We start from the raw sequence: 13,717 nt of genomic DNA on the forward strand, positions 1-13,717 counted from the left end.
TTTATTAACAACTGCTTGCTACACAAAATAAGCTCTGCGAGATATTTTCTAAAAATCTCCAGCCGAAAAATGACGGCGCTCCAACAAAGCATAAAAATACACAGGAAATGAAAAACACAAATTTGTAAGCTAAAAGAGAATCCGTAATTTAAGTCAGCTCCCTAAAAGGTTCAAAAGCAGTACCTGCTGGTGCTGGTGCCATCGGTGCTTCTTTCTGGCGTCTCTGCGTAGACCGGCCGGGTCTGCGAGGAAGGTGCGTCGGGCCGGGCGTAGGTCGGCGTGATCTGCGTGTAGTCGGGAATGATGTTCTCATGCTCAGCGACGCAGCGGCCGTTCAGGCACGACTGGCCGTCGCCGCACGGAGATCCCTCGGCCGCCGGTCTGTAGGCCACGCAGTAGCCGGAGTTGGCGTCAAAGCAGAAGAGCTGCGCGCACACGCGGTCATCTTTCTGCAATTTCGAAATTGAATTTATAAGTAAAATTTATCCTCCTCTTCCGCATTTTGTATCTTACAAAGCAGGCGCTGGTGCCTCTGTCCTTCCTGCATTGCGCGTCCAGGGACAAAAGCTTTCCTGGCAGAACCCTTGGCAACGCGTCGTCCTCGTGCGGCGCATTGAACAGACAAGTGGCGGTGTCCCCGCTGTGAAATTGATGTAACATTAATAACCGCCATGCACTCTCGGTTGAAAAAAATTGCAGGTACACGATGAAACAGCAAAAACGTCTTGCAGGGGGAAAAAACCAGAAGTGATTGAGAGTAATACGAAGATTTTACAAGAGGATATTACTATTGTGGCTTCATCTGCACAAGCAGATGTTCTTTTAATTCTTGTTTCCATTTGTCAATTCAAAGGTCCTCTGAAGGAGTGACACTTTCTGCACTCTGCAGGAGCCGCAATTAATCGTCAGTCCAGAGCTGCTTTTTGTAATTAATTTTTTTTCTTCATGCACACATATAGTATTAAAAACATGCATGATTTAAAACTAATTAATCCAGATTATTTTAATTTCACTTGAGGGAAAATTTTTCGAAAACTAATCTGGGGCAAAAATCATTCCAAGCCACAAATAACTTTTTAATAGTTTCAGGCTTGAAATTAATAAACTCAAGTGGCTTACTTTAGGAAGTGGTGGAAGCTGGCGACACTGCATGACGACCACCTGAATCCTTTTTCAGTGTGTCTCAAGTCGCTCATGATGAAACCGTCCTCCCATCTGCACTTTTCAGCGCCAGGTCCACCCAGGTAGCTCGGGGGCGGTGAGCCGTCGTGCACGGCACCCAACCTACGACAGTAAGGGTTTGAGCAAAGCTTGAGGACGAAACTAAAGGGCAGGGTACTCACAAGTGGCCGACTTCGTGGGCGGCGACGATGATGCCAGAAAAGCCACCGGTGTCTTCGATGATGGCGACGCTGTTGACCTTCTCAAGTCGTTTGTTGACAACGCACGCACCGCCGACGTAGGCGAAACCTTGAGGGGGCAGGCGATTTGCATCAGGAAAAGTGCTTTGTCCAAAGCGGTACTCGGTTTTTTGTTGTTATTGCCGCTGCACAGGTTGCAGGACTTTTTCACGACAAGCATGCACGGTATGAACATGCAAAAAGCGATACTTCAAAGGGAAAGGCAGAGTTTTATCACACGAAACGAAAAGTATACGGGTCAAAAGACTTAGTGGATAATAAGGATTTGCAGTTTGTAATTAAGTCACTGGTGGGGATATTCAACGTAAATCCAATTAAATACCCTCAACTGGTCATTAATCAAGAGTTTTTTTTGCTTATTAGCGCATCAAATTGAAGGGTTATGCAACCGGCCCGTCACATGAGTCGAGCCGGCTGCGTGAAAAATGCACGTTTTTTGCCAAGGCAAGAGGGCAACGCGGAAGCGATCTTTCTTTCGCAGGCGCGTCGTGATCGGCGTGCCAAATGCTATGGCGGAGGAATGCGCAAAGAGCTCATTTATGCACAATGAAACAATTTGTTTGGCGGGATGAAGCGATCTCTGCCGAGCCCTTGAACCCTTCCTTGACGGCACCAAACCACAACACACACGTCCCATAATTAAAAGCTCAAATCCGCATACACACAGAGTAAACGAAAGAAAAGCCAAGCGGAAAAAATAAACAAGCCACGAATCCCCGCTGCTCGAGTTGGCGTGTGTTTTCCTTACCTTGAGGCATCTCACAGTGGAGGAGGAGGGACAGACAGACAAGACTCGCTTTACTCTGGGTGCCAGCAGTCGCCGACACCACAGGTAAAACGACAAGTACAGACTTTTTGTGTTTGTGTGTTTTTGTGCTATTTTGGTCTAAGAAAATATCTGCTAAAGACGGAAAAACAGTACTTTTTGTACACGAAAAGAGAGACAGGACAGACAAGGATTTTTCTACTTTTCTTCCCTATTTCAGAAGGAAGAGAATGTGCTGCACAGACAACGACTAGCCATTTTTCGAATTAAAGAACGTTGCCATTCTTTAATTGAAATATAACAACTCTGCCGTCGTCCATTTCCAAGAGACAAATTGCTCCGAATTGGAGAGTAATTAAAATGCGTTTGTTTATCTTGGTGCTTTCATGTCATTTTAGGTACAAGTATTTATGTATTTATTTGCACGTTTTGCACACAATTTTCCGCTTTTGAACGGACCTACCTGCTGTTCCTCTGTTGCAATTGTCATTGGCGTACTGTCTCCTGCACATGTCCAACCTGCAAGCAAATCAGGGTTCGCCCCGAATGTCAAACCGACTCGCTGTGCCGCGACCAAAAATCCACTCAAAATTCGCGGCCAAGGTTAATCAGTGGCAAGCCCAGCAACCGCAAACTCACACAAATGGTTGATTATCATGGTCAGCATGCAGAGAAAGACACAAAAATTAAAAATAGAAGAAGGAGAGGTGGTGTAAAAGGGTGCGACGGCTGCGCGGCCACGTACCAGCGGTTCCTTTGGTGCAGCGGCCGCCTTTCCTGCGCCGGCACATGTCATACCTGCGGCCAGGAGCTCGATCAAACACATTGCACGCGAAAAAAGTGAAAGGCTGGCTAGCTCAGTAACTCAATCGCCGGCCGCGTAAAATGTTCACATTTACTTTGCTCGTAATCACTCACAGATCGTGAGGATCAATATGGGACGCCTCCTTCAAACTTAATATCAAAGGGAACGCGCGCGCGCGAGGCCTACTTTCGAAGCTCAAACGAAAGATGAAACTGATTTTGGACCGGTGGGGCAGGGGTGGAAGAGGCGAAAGAGAAAAAAAAGTGTGACAGATTCGCCGGTGCAGATCACGATCGGTGCTGCAAATGAACCGACGAATATCTGTCAGGGCGTGACCTTTGAAATGTCAAATGCGAAAAAAGTTTTGTGCACATTCACTTTGCGAGAAAGGAATAAATTGTGTGTTGTGTCAGAAGAGCGGTCGTGAGCTAGGCGACCGGTTTGTGGCGAATAGAATTTCACTAGGAATAATGGAAAATGTAAAGAGAAAGAGTGCATTCGAAGGAGATTCTACCGACGACAGTTCAAGAACTAACCGCAAAATCAGGACGGAACCTTTTCAACTTTCACAGTAATTCTAAAGTAATTTCAATTCTATCGATTTCCAATAATTTTTAACGAGAGTGTAATTTTTGCAGAATCCTCTCAGCGTTTAACCCAAGGTTTTATCCGTCCTGAGAGATTGCAGAGCATGTTGAGGCGCATCCTCAGGGTGACCCTGCAAAATAGACCCTTGCATTTTGGTCTCACTTTGTGATTGCAACTGCAATGTCGTAGACGGGAAGTCTCCTCTCCCTGAACAGGTATTTGCCCATGTCCGTTAGCGCGGCTGCCGAGTCAATCGCGTCCCTGCCAACCCTGTTGCTCTCCAGGTATGGAGTGGCGTCTCTTCCCTGAAATTTCAAGCATAAGCAAGGGCAAGTGAAATCATCGGGAGGGGCCGGGGGTATCTTACCCTGGAGATGATGATTCCGGCGATGCTGATGCGCACCTTGGGACCCTTGAGCAGTTTGTACCTAAGGTCGACGCCGTTCCAGAATGAAACAAAGTATCTCTTGATTTGCACGTTGTCGCCGCCGTGAAGCCTGTGTGCACAATTAATAGTTAGCCTGGGTCAAAAGGCATCTGCTCTTTCCGTTGAAATAATTAATTTTCTCGGAGATTTAAAAAATTAGTGTTTCGGCGTCTTTTTGCCTTTTATTTTGCAACCATGAAAGGTATCGAAACTCAAGATCAACTTTTGTTAATTAACAGACGTGTGCAAATGTGCACCAAGGGTCGGCGCGGCAGACAGCGAAGCCATTACGAGCGCAAACAATTTGTGAGCAAACATTCCTCACTGCTAAAAAGCGAGGAAACGAACAAAGCACGTTCTGTCACTTCAGAACAATTATTTTGCTTTGCCAGATCGGCAAGGGCACCAACCTGTATCCATCGTAATCGACGATGACTAGGATCTCAGGGTAGATAACATATGGCGCATCTCGTCTGTCTCGTGACTTCTTGCTCTTGGACTTCTTGCTCTTTCGTACGTCGCGGCGGAAGCGCTTCGACAAGTGGTCGGGCTCCATGAAAGCTGAATAAATAATTTACAAACGTTTTAGTGAAAAACTCGAGGTTATATTATTTTAAATTTAAAAAGATGAGTGATAATTTTTTTGCGTAATAAATCACAATTCTTTATGCAATGATGAATAAAATTAAGGTACACGATAATCAATTTAAAGTGTCATACCGTAATCGCCTAAAGGGTCTGCCTCGTCAACCTTCTTTTTTATCACAACGTGCATTCCCAGGGTGGCGGCGCTTCTCTTCGTCCTTTTGTTCTTCTTCTTGTCGATGAAGGTGGCCTTCTTCGAGGGCTTCTTACCGGGCTTTCCTGCGGGCAGGGGGAAGCCGGATCTGACGGTTTCCTCGTCGCCCTGCTCCTCGTCCAGGAACATCTCGTCGTCGCTGCCACCGTACTCCGCCTCCTCGTCAAAGTAGTCCGGGTGCGAGGTCACGGGGGTCAGGTGTCGAACTGAAGCAGGCACAGGTCGAACCACCAGGTCGCCGCCGATCGTACCTTCCTGCGAGAGAGGAGGGCAAGTGCAGCACAGTGTCAGTTTTGAAATTCGCAATTGCACGTTCTAGTTGCTGCAGAGAAATGAGCGATCGCCTCATCATAATTGCACGTGTGTGGAATTCTGCAAGCGAACGTATTAGGGGGCAATTAACGGCCGCATAGACAATAGGCCGTTAACGCTGGCTGCATTATTGGAGCAAGTGAAGCAGCAGAGTACAGAGTATGCACGCAGTGTAATTTCACAACTGAGTGAACCGACCGTTCGTATTCAGGCAGCAGCAGTTGCTCTTGGGAACGATCTCTGTATGAATAAATATGCGAGATCGAGAGCCAGGACTCAATTCAACTCTCGTGCCTTGAACCTTGGTATTAATTTCAGATCTGTGTGTGTACAGCTTATTGTTAGTCTCAAACCTCTTTTCAAAGCTAAGCTACTTGCACTAATTAAAGATGGTATTACTTGCCTGGATGTCTCATTGAGCAGATTTTCACTTCTTCTGTTTGTTTATTCTGATTATTTTTTTCTTCAATTATTTATCTTACACTTTCTCATACTGGATAGTAGGTGTATTGGCATTTAAGTCTCAGTGCGGCTTGATATCCCCAGTGATGGATCGTTTTAGCAATTTATGCAGTACTGTTCGCCCTTTCTTTTGCTATGTATGACCTTATAATTTATTGTATTTGACTAGAGCATAAGAATAAACAAGAATAATAAGGTCTCATCAGCACCTGCTAAACAAATTCCACGCTGCAATTTTTAATCCCAGCTCTTTGCAATCGATTGACTGCACTAATTTCTGAACACAGTCAAAAAGTCTTGTGAAATCCTGCCACTTACCCTCCCTGCTGTACAAATCCCATGAAAGTTTTTTTTTGTTTCTTCGTATTTTGCTCAGTTTATATTTAAAAAATTTGGTCACGACAGTTTAACCTTTTGCTTCATAGAAAAATTAAAAACCAGCCTCGATCGGATGGAACACAATGAAGGTTGAGACTCACAACAAGGAGGGTGCCGTCCTGCGGATCTGTGTGGACGAGAAGGGCAGCGCCGCTGGCCTCGTCCTGGTAGGTGTGTCCGATGTCGGCGCCGTGCTCCGCCTGCGGAATCTCGGCCAACTCGGCGCCGTCCTGGGCCCACATGCGCAGTGCCGAGGGACCCGCGGCGCCCGCTAGCCCCGTGGTGCGGCGCAGGGCCAGCTGCATGGGCCGCCCGAACGCCTCCAAATGGGCCACCAAGTGGGGACCTTCGCTGTGCTCCGAGGGGGCGCTCCGCTTGCTCAGGGCACGCACGGCCACCACCTCGTAATCGGGCACTGCTCAACAAAATTATTTTTATGATAAGTAAAAGGAACAGAGATTGTTTTTATTTCAATTACAAAATGATTTTCAAAGCACGCGTGTGTGTATAACATTAAAGTTGAAGTGTTTGCAAATAAACGCGTTACATTGAATAAGTTACAAGCGCAATTTATCTTGTGACTTCATTTCCCTGAACAAAAATAAAATTACAACTTCTGTGAGTGCGCAAACAACTATACAAAGTGTGAAATATGACAAGTTATGAGATAAAACGCATCATGATAAATAAAATGTAAATGAGGAGCGGTATGGCGGAGGTCAAAGGAAGCGGCTCCGCTCGTTCTTTTGCATATCATTCTTAATTGCACGCGGCGCCTCACGGTTGCAGCATTTAAACTCTTTGTTTTCCACTTTCCGCTATTCTAATTTTCTTCTCCGTCGTTTCCGATTTTTTGCGGGTGTTGCTGAAGGCAAAGGAATAAAGGGTCGTTTCGCAGTCACTCACCTTGGTCATGAGAGTCCACGTGGAAGAGCGAGCGCAAGTCTTCTACGCTCAGTTGTGTGTGGAGATCAGGGGAGGAGGCGCCCGCCTGCAAACAAACAAAACAAATTTTTCATCAGTTCCATACAAATCAATTTTGGTGAGACTCCTAAAAATATGATTAATTGCAATTTTTTATGGACGGAAATGGTCGCAGAGTAATGAAAATTTAACCATTTAGGCAAACATCATATTGGCTCAGGGTGGAAAAATGTTAGGGTTCTGATAGTCTTTTTTCGACGTCCAATTTTTCAGCTTACTTAAGAATAACGTTTTTCTGCAATCGAATTCAACGACATACAAAAATGGCCAACACCTGAACTATATTTGCAGGCTGAATTGTAAGGGTCTCGCACCTGCAGCCTGTCGAATTGGGCAATGAGTAATTGCTCGCATTGGAATAAATTAACAAGCATCTATCGGTTAAGAATGGACCCGTTTCCTGGTCCGCCGGCCGCGGTGGCACAATTACAAACAATTACCGCTTAATTTGCTGTCAGCGGTGCGGCGTTGAGCAAGAGCTGTGCTAAGCACGCAGATCATAACACACACACTCGGTCGCGCGATGGTTAGCCAGAGCCGAAATCGCACTCACAATCGTTTCGATCAAGCGGCTGCGGCGAGAAAGGGAAAGACAGACACAAAAGTATGCACAAGGATCAATGAGGCGTGCAGATCAATTGGCCGACGCACCACTTTTGGCCTGGCCAGTCACGAATCGAGCTGATTGCAAAACAGTGAACAGAGAGAGATAAATGAAGCCGGCAATAAGGAAGCTTATGCGCCGCTTGAGGCCCTAGTTTTTTGCCCAAATTGAATATAATACACAGCAACTCCGCCCTCGTGCATTCGAGTGTCTATGAGCATGTGTATCGTGCGATCTAATTATTACTGTCCGCCGCTTTCCTCTCAAATTACAAACAGAGTGCATTTTCCTGCGCGTGTGCAATTTGTTGAAACAGGAAGAGATTGTCGAGCTCTTATCCACTCTAATCCTCTCGGAATTAGCAGATGGTGGAAATTGCATTTCGTCAGCGCATGTCACCAGAGAGGCTCTGACTCGTCAGAATCGAACGCTTTTGTAACAAATGAAAAGAGTTTGCATCTCGTCAAATAAGGCGTTTGCCAAATTCGTAAACAAACGCGTTTAAACATTTGTGATTGCGTCAGGTACAATTGAGTATTCAACGCGATGCAGGATGTTATCAAAAAGTGGCGCTGCCAATCACCTGGCCTTTCTTTCGTTTGCGACATGTCAATTGGGCAAGGCGTGCATTTGTCAACATCTTTTTAGCAAAAACGGTGCCCACCGAAATGCGGTGCTCACGGATTATGGAGAAACAGAAACCTCAAATACATTTCGCAGGAATTTGATGTATTTAAGTCTCATCTATCTAGAATCATTACTTTCCTAATAAGGCAGTCCAAAACCAACGCTTCTGAATCTCAATGATACGAAAGGAAACGCAATTATGCATTCAAAATTGCGTACTCAGTTTGACCTTTTGGGTGGAGAGCGAAATTAAAAGGTTCTTCCTTCATTTTTTTATCTTCACTGACAGCACAGGTCGTTAATTTTTATCAGCACGGCCAATCTCAACAATGGCATAACAATGGGACGTTGTTGGCTCTTCCTCCCGATGCGTGCAGCTCTCGCCTCGCGGGCATCAATATCGCACCGTTGCACGCTGACACCTCAATGACGCCCAATGAAAAGTTAAAAGTGCGTATGTCACTCCTCTGCGCTTTTTACGCCTCTAATTAACTGCAATAAAAAATGTTCGCGTGGATGACGCTCGTGTCCCTCATGTTTATTACTCGCCGACAAGACAAGCTGAGTCGCACGCTTTTTCTTTAATTCCGCAGAAGATGAATTAATTGCTCGAGTGTGCGAGAAAAATCCTTTTATGAGGAAGATAAGCAGTGCCACAGATTGCATTTTATCGTAATATCCGTGCTTCTAGCTTATACCGCTTTTAGAGAAAAAACATCTGCGGCTATGATGCGCAACATAATGAAGCAACTCCTAATCCGCACAAGTTTTTCATTGGTTGTTCGTATTTTTTTATGTTGTGCATTTCATTTGTTTCGGAACAGCTCTCTGAGGAAACTGACTTAGCGCGTGGGGAGTCCGCTAATGAATCGTATTAAAAAAAATTTGTGTCTCGACCTCATTTGTGAGGTAATTGACTGGCTATTTGCATAATCAGGTGCGAGGCGAGCTGCACCTCGATGCGAGCCAGCACAAATAAATAATGAATGGGCTGCTGGCGCGATTTGCATTAATTCAAATGAAGCGACGCGCTGAGCAACGTCTCGGCAGTCATCTCTAGAAGAAGATCTCCAGGCGGCTGACCTTTCCAAACGACTTCTCCTTTCATTTGAGCAGCGAGCGAGAAAAGTGATTGAGCAATTCCGCTCCAAATCGGTCTGTTACGGGAATATAATGGCAGATTTGTGCTGCACGCGCGTTGCAGTCGGATATTTCGCTCATTTGCATCTTCTCTCGTCGGTCGGCGGTGCACTCTGCTTGCTTTCTCTGCTGCTGCTGCGGAATTCCAAATGAAATGGCAGCTTCACCTGATGCGATATATGTTGTTAAAAAGAGCAAGTGAGCGATCGCGTCTTCTTTCTCCCTCTCGGCTTGGCCGCATAGAAAGCGTTTTCAGCCGGCCAACTGCCAGTGAGAGATGATCTCGTTTGCAGTTCCTCGTTACATCACGCCGGATCACGAGTGGAAAGTTTTATATATTTGCCTTTTAATGAGCAGCCAACATTCGCCAGCACTCGGCCTTGGCTCATCCTTCCTTCAAAATAGGTAAAATTCTAAAGCAATAAACCGGGTCCATCAAAATTTGGGTAGCTCATTTTTAGATGCCATATCAAACATCAGTAAGTTTGTTAAATCATTTTGCGGTTAGATGGAAACAGATTAAGCTACATTTTCAAAGGAAAAATCTAATCAAAAATTTTGTTTTTTATTAAAATGCAAACAATGGGACAGTAACAGTGCCACGGCCCACGGCAAACCAGCAAATCACAATTAAAGCACTTTTTCTTCACCTTTTACTCGTACCAAAGCAGATTTTTAATATTCGATTTTGACTGCAGACTCAGGGATACTGCAGCTATTAATAAAGGGAGAGTTTGTTTGAGTGGGTTTAGTATATTGTGACGCTCGAGTGGTCGCAAGTGAAGCAAATGGGCAAGGTCGCACAAACAACAAGTGCTCTCTCGCCGCCGAGCAAAGGACCTCGCCAATGAGAGAGAAAGTGACCGCGCGCTGGTTGCTCTCCGCACTGCCTACCTACTTACTCACTTGTGTACGTACTCGAGTTACACACATACAGCAAGCGAGACAAGTACTCTCCTCCGACTGACCTGACAAAGAGGCACTCCACTCGCTCTCGGACCCGAGTGTCCAAAACGTCCGCTTTCCCATTTAGCGACATGCAAAAAACAGACGGTTGCGTCACTCGCGAGTCTTCTCCGAGCCGGATATTATTATGGTATCGACACACTGCATAATAAAGTTTACCATTTTGTGTACCGGCAAAACATTTTTATAGCCCCGCATTTGCGATTTTGCGCCTCACGAACGGACAAGTACATGCAGAGATGAATGATAAATAAAGAGAGGGACGATTTTCGCCCGACAACTGTGGAACAATAGTGTTTTGCCAAATGTCAAGGGAGCCGCTTCTCACATTTTGGTCCTCGACCGTGACAGAAGAGGAATCTCCTTACTCGGCTGGGCGTGATATTTTTGGAAATTTATTCTCAATGCCGCTTTTTTATTAATGGCTTTGGCGTGCCTTAACCTAAACACTCGCGTAATATTATCGCATTCATCCTACAGCAAAACGAGCGGTTACATGCATTTGCTGTAGGAACAAAAACCTTCTACAGTGACAATAAGTTGGCGATTTCTACGAAATCATGGCGTGCACAGGGTAAGAGAAGAGAACAAATATGTTATCAAAAGGAATTAGCAAATGCAAAATCAGCAAACAAAAGTCAAAGCCAAGGCCAGATGGGACTGAAGCGGATGTGCTGTAAAGGACAATGTTCTCCGGAATCGCGTGTGCTCCGCAACACAATCAGCAAAGCTATCTCGTGCAGTCATCTATTTTGAGTCAATTTGCCGCTCTCCCACTCACTTTTGACTTTTTGGGATATAGAATTGCAGCAGAAGTAAACTATTTGCATTCATTGCGGTGGAACAAGTAACGAATTAAATTTTGGCTACTTCCTCGTTCACATTGCGTTCTTCACAAAATGCCAATTAATTCCTTTTTTCCTACTTCTTCTTTATCTATCTGCAAAATTGCTTTATCTTAAAGGGAAACTATTATCTATTGTCTCGCTCACAATCAGCAATGAATAGATTTTTTTTTGTATTTCTTGTCAGCATGAAAATTCATGAGTTGTGTACTCCGTTTCGCTGGCTGCTTCTCTGAACTTGCGATCGGAGTAAGAATGCAGTGCCTTGCTCTGATAATCAAATCATTGGTGACCGGCGTGTCTGACATAAATTATCGTGGTACAAAGGCCCTTCATTTTTTTCTTTTTATTATCATCCACGAGAAAAATGCCAAAAGGGTTGGCTGTATTTGATTGCTCTCTTTGTTCGTGGAAATGCAATAAAGTCTGGTGTACATTAAACTGGAATGCTTGCTCGCGCACCACTGACTGACTGACCTTTTGAGCCAAATCGCACGAGAGAGTTAGAAAAGCAAGGCGGCCTTGCCGCGAGTAAAGAAACATACTCGACCACGTAACTACTATCCTCCAGTAGTAGACCAATTTTTTGTCCAAAGTGATTCACGGCAGACAAAGGCGACTCGGCCGATTCCTTTGAAGGTGAAAACAATAGAAAATTTTGCAATGAAAACGCGGGAGAAATTAGTTCTTTTTGTATCGTCCCAGTTTCAACGCACAAAACCAGTCTCCTGGAAAATTCATTCAGATTTTTACTTTTTATGAACAAAACGAGAAATATTTCCTATTCAGTCGACTGATCTACTTTATTGGTGAAGGCACCATTTTTGAACTTCTTTATTTTGATACTCTTTCATGGATTTAACTCGAGAAAATATGTTGGTTTCCTCTATATTTACAGTCACTTTTAAACACAAAATATTAAGGCTAGTGAAAAATTTACAATAATTGTGTTTTTCCTTGCTCCAATTTCAATTTTATCCAATTACCCAGAGCAAGAGATTGACCAATTCAAAGAAAATGTTAAATTTACTAACATTGAAGGGTATTAGAAAGGCTAATGTTTCCCTTTAGACGTGTAATGAGGTTTTCCCACCAAAGCAATTATATAAGAGACGAAAAAGAACAAAAAAGCACGATTATTTTTCCAAGTGTCAACGATTTTTTTAAATACCAATCAATGCAAATAATGAAAATCAGCGAATGTAGAATACAGTAGAGCCCCATTAAGATGTTGCTTTGCTTGAAGTGAGAAAAAATCAAAGAACCCATGAAATTTTGAAACAATTAAGAATCCTCTTTTTGATTTGGATGAAATCATTTAATAAGGTGTACAACAAAAGAGTTTTTCCCCTTTAGAATTTTGTAATGTACATGAAGCACAATTCCACGCCTTTGAAAAATAAATCTCGAAGAAAGAGGTGAAATAGTGTCCCGGGATTGTTAGAGGGTGTGTTCTTTTTGGGGAGACTTCCGGAATCTAATCTATTTATCTCTTTTTTAGTGGATATTGCAACAGAATCGTTTCCCACGGCTAGAGAAGCAACATTTTCTTGCAGGAGTGATCGTGTTTTACAGGTAATATAATATGCTGATGAGACCTAATGGGCTGGAACAGCTGCAGTCAAGTACGAAGAATGCGATGAACATTCACTATTTTCTGATTCCCACTTGTACGCAACTCGTGATATACAAAATTAAAACTGGATCCTAAAGCCATTTAGTTTTATTTCACGAACAATTAACCGCGTCATTTGAAGGTCCGACTTTGAAATTTACCCCTTCAGCAATTAATAAACGAAGCAGATTGCATAATAAACGCCGAATATTGGCTGTTCAACGCCCTTCGCTGCTGGTGGGCCAGAATTGCGCGGTGACCGCAAATTTCGAGACCGCCGGGATGATTTCAATCCTCACCTTGGTGGGCATTGAGAGCCTCGAGGGCTGCAGCGTAAACGCGGCGCGCGGTTTCGCCGCTCACAGTCGGCGAGGAGCGCACAATGGAGATCATAGCACGCGAGTGCTCCGGTTGCGGCGATGGCCAGTGGCAAGGCCACGCCTGGGCGCGGCACACACTCGCTAGCGTCTCGCCTTTTTTCCCAACCTGTGGCCGGTACTACGAGTGGCCAGGGCAGACGCAGCCCAAGGTTGCGTCATGCGCCGAACGTGCCGCGCTGTGGGTACAGATCCCGACACTTCCTAGTCGTGGAAAAGCAGGCCGATCGCAATCTTCTATCTTTGTGGTGTGTCTATATATTATATTTCGGCTCCTCGCGCAACAATCGTGATAAATGGGCCTGATACAAAAACATACACACTCACTCACTCATTGTTGCACGCGGGCGCTATTTGTTCGCGCCGCTTGCACCATCCGGCCTCTGGGCCCCCATGACGAGACCGTAGATTTACCAGTTCGTTAATTAGAGCAGCCCAAGGCGCTGAAATGTGGTCCCGAAACCAGCGCGTAATCCTTTTTCCGCAATGTACTAGGCCGATGTTTGTTAGTGAAATTTTTGCGTCGTTGATCAGAATGAGGAAAGCGGCTGTATTTTTTTAAACCAACATACGTACATTTTTTTGGATAGATCGAGACAAA

The 13,717-nt window shown here is 44.7% G+C and overlaps 1 protein-coding gene across 7 annotated transcripts in view; it reads right to left on the reverse strand.

The window, feature by feature from the left end:
* Window positions 1–13,717, reverse strand: part of sona (sol narae) — a 42,199-nt gene that overhangs the window by 1,156 nt on the left and 27,326 nt on the right. For 5 of the 7 annotated variants that reach the window (XM_065496881.1, XM_065496885.1, XM_065496880.1 and 2 more), the window contains exons 3-13: window positions 6,865–6,949; window positions 6,060–6,373; window positions 4,728–5,061; window positions 4,418–4,568; window positions 3,948–4,077; window positions 3,743–3,885; window positions 2,651–2,706; window positions 1,344–1,470; window positions 1,120–1,284; window positions 514–640; window positions 184–449 (exon numbers count right to left, since the gene is read on the reverse strand). In XM_065496881.1, the coding sequence (XP_065352953.1) occupies window positions 184–449; window positions 514–640; window positions 1,120–1,284; window positions 1,344–1,470; window positions 2,651–2,706; window positions 3,743–3,885; window positions 3,948–4,077; window positions 4,418–4,568; window positions 4,728–5,061; window positions 6,060–6,373; window positions 6,865–6,949 (1,898 nt within the window). Of the gene's footprint in view, window positions 1–183; window positions 450–513; window positions 641–1,119; window positions 1,285–1,343; window positions 1,471–2,650; window positions 2,707–2,932; window positions 2,986–3,742; window positions 3,886–3,947; window positions 4,078–4,417; window positions 4,569–4,727; window positions 5,062–6,059; window positions 6,374–6,864; window positions 6,950–7,382; window positions 7,514–13,717 lie in introns of those variants that run through there. The other 2 variants (XM_065496886.1, XM_065496883.1) reach the window with 2 other exon arrangements.

This window comes from Cloeon dipterum, chromosome 1 (assembly GCF_949628265.1).
Source record: "Cloeon dipterum chromosome 1, ieCloDipt1.1, whole genome shotgun sequence".
NCBI lineage: Eukaryota > Metazoa > Arthropoda > Insecta > Ephemeroptera > Baetidae > Cloeon > Cloeon dipterum.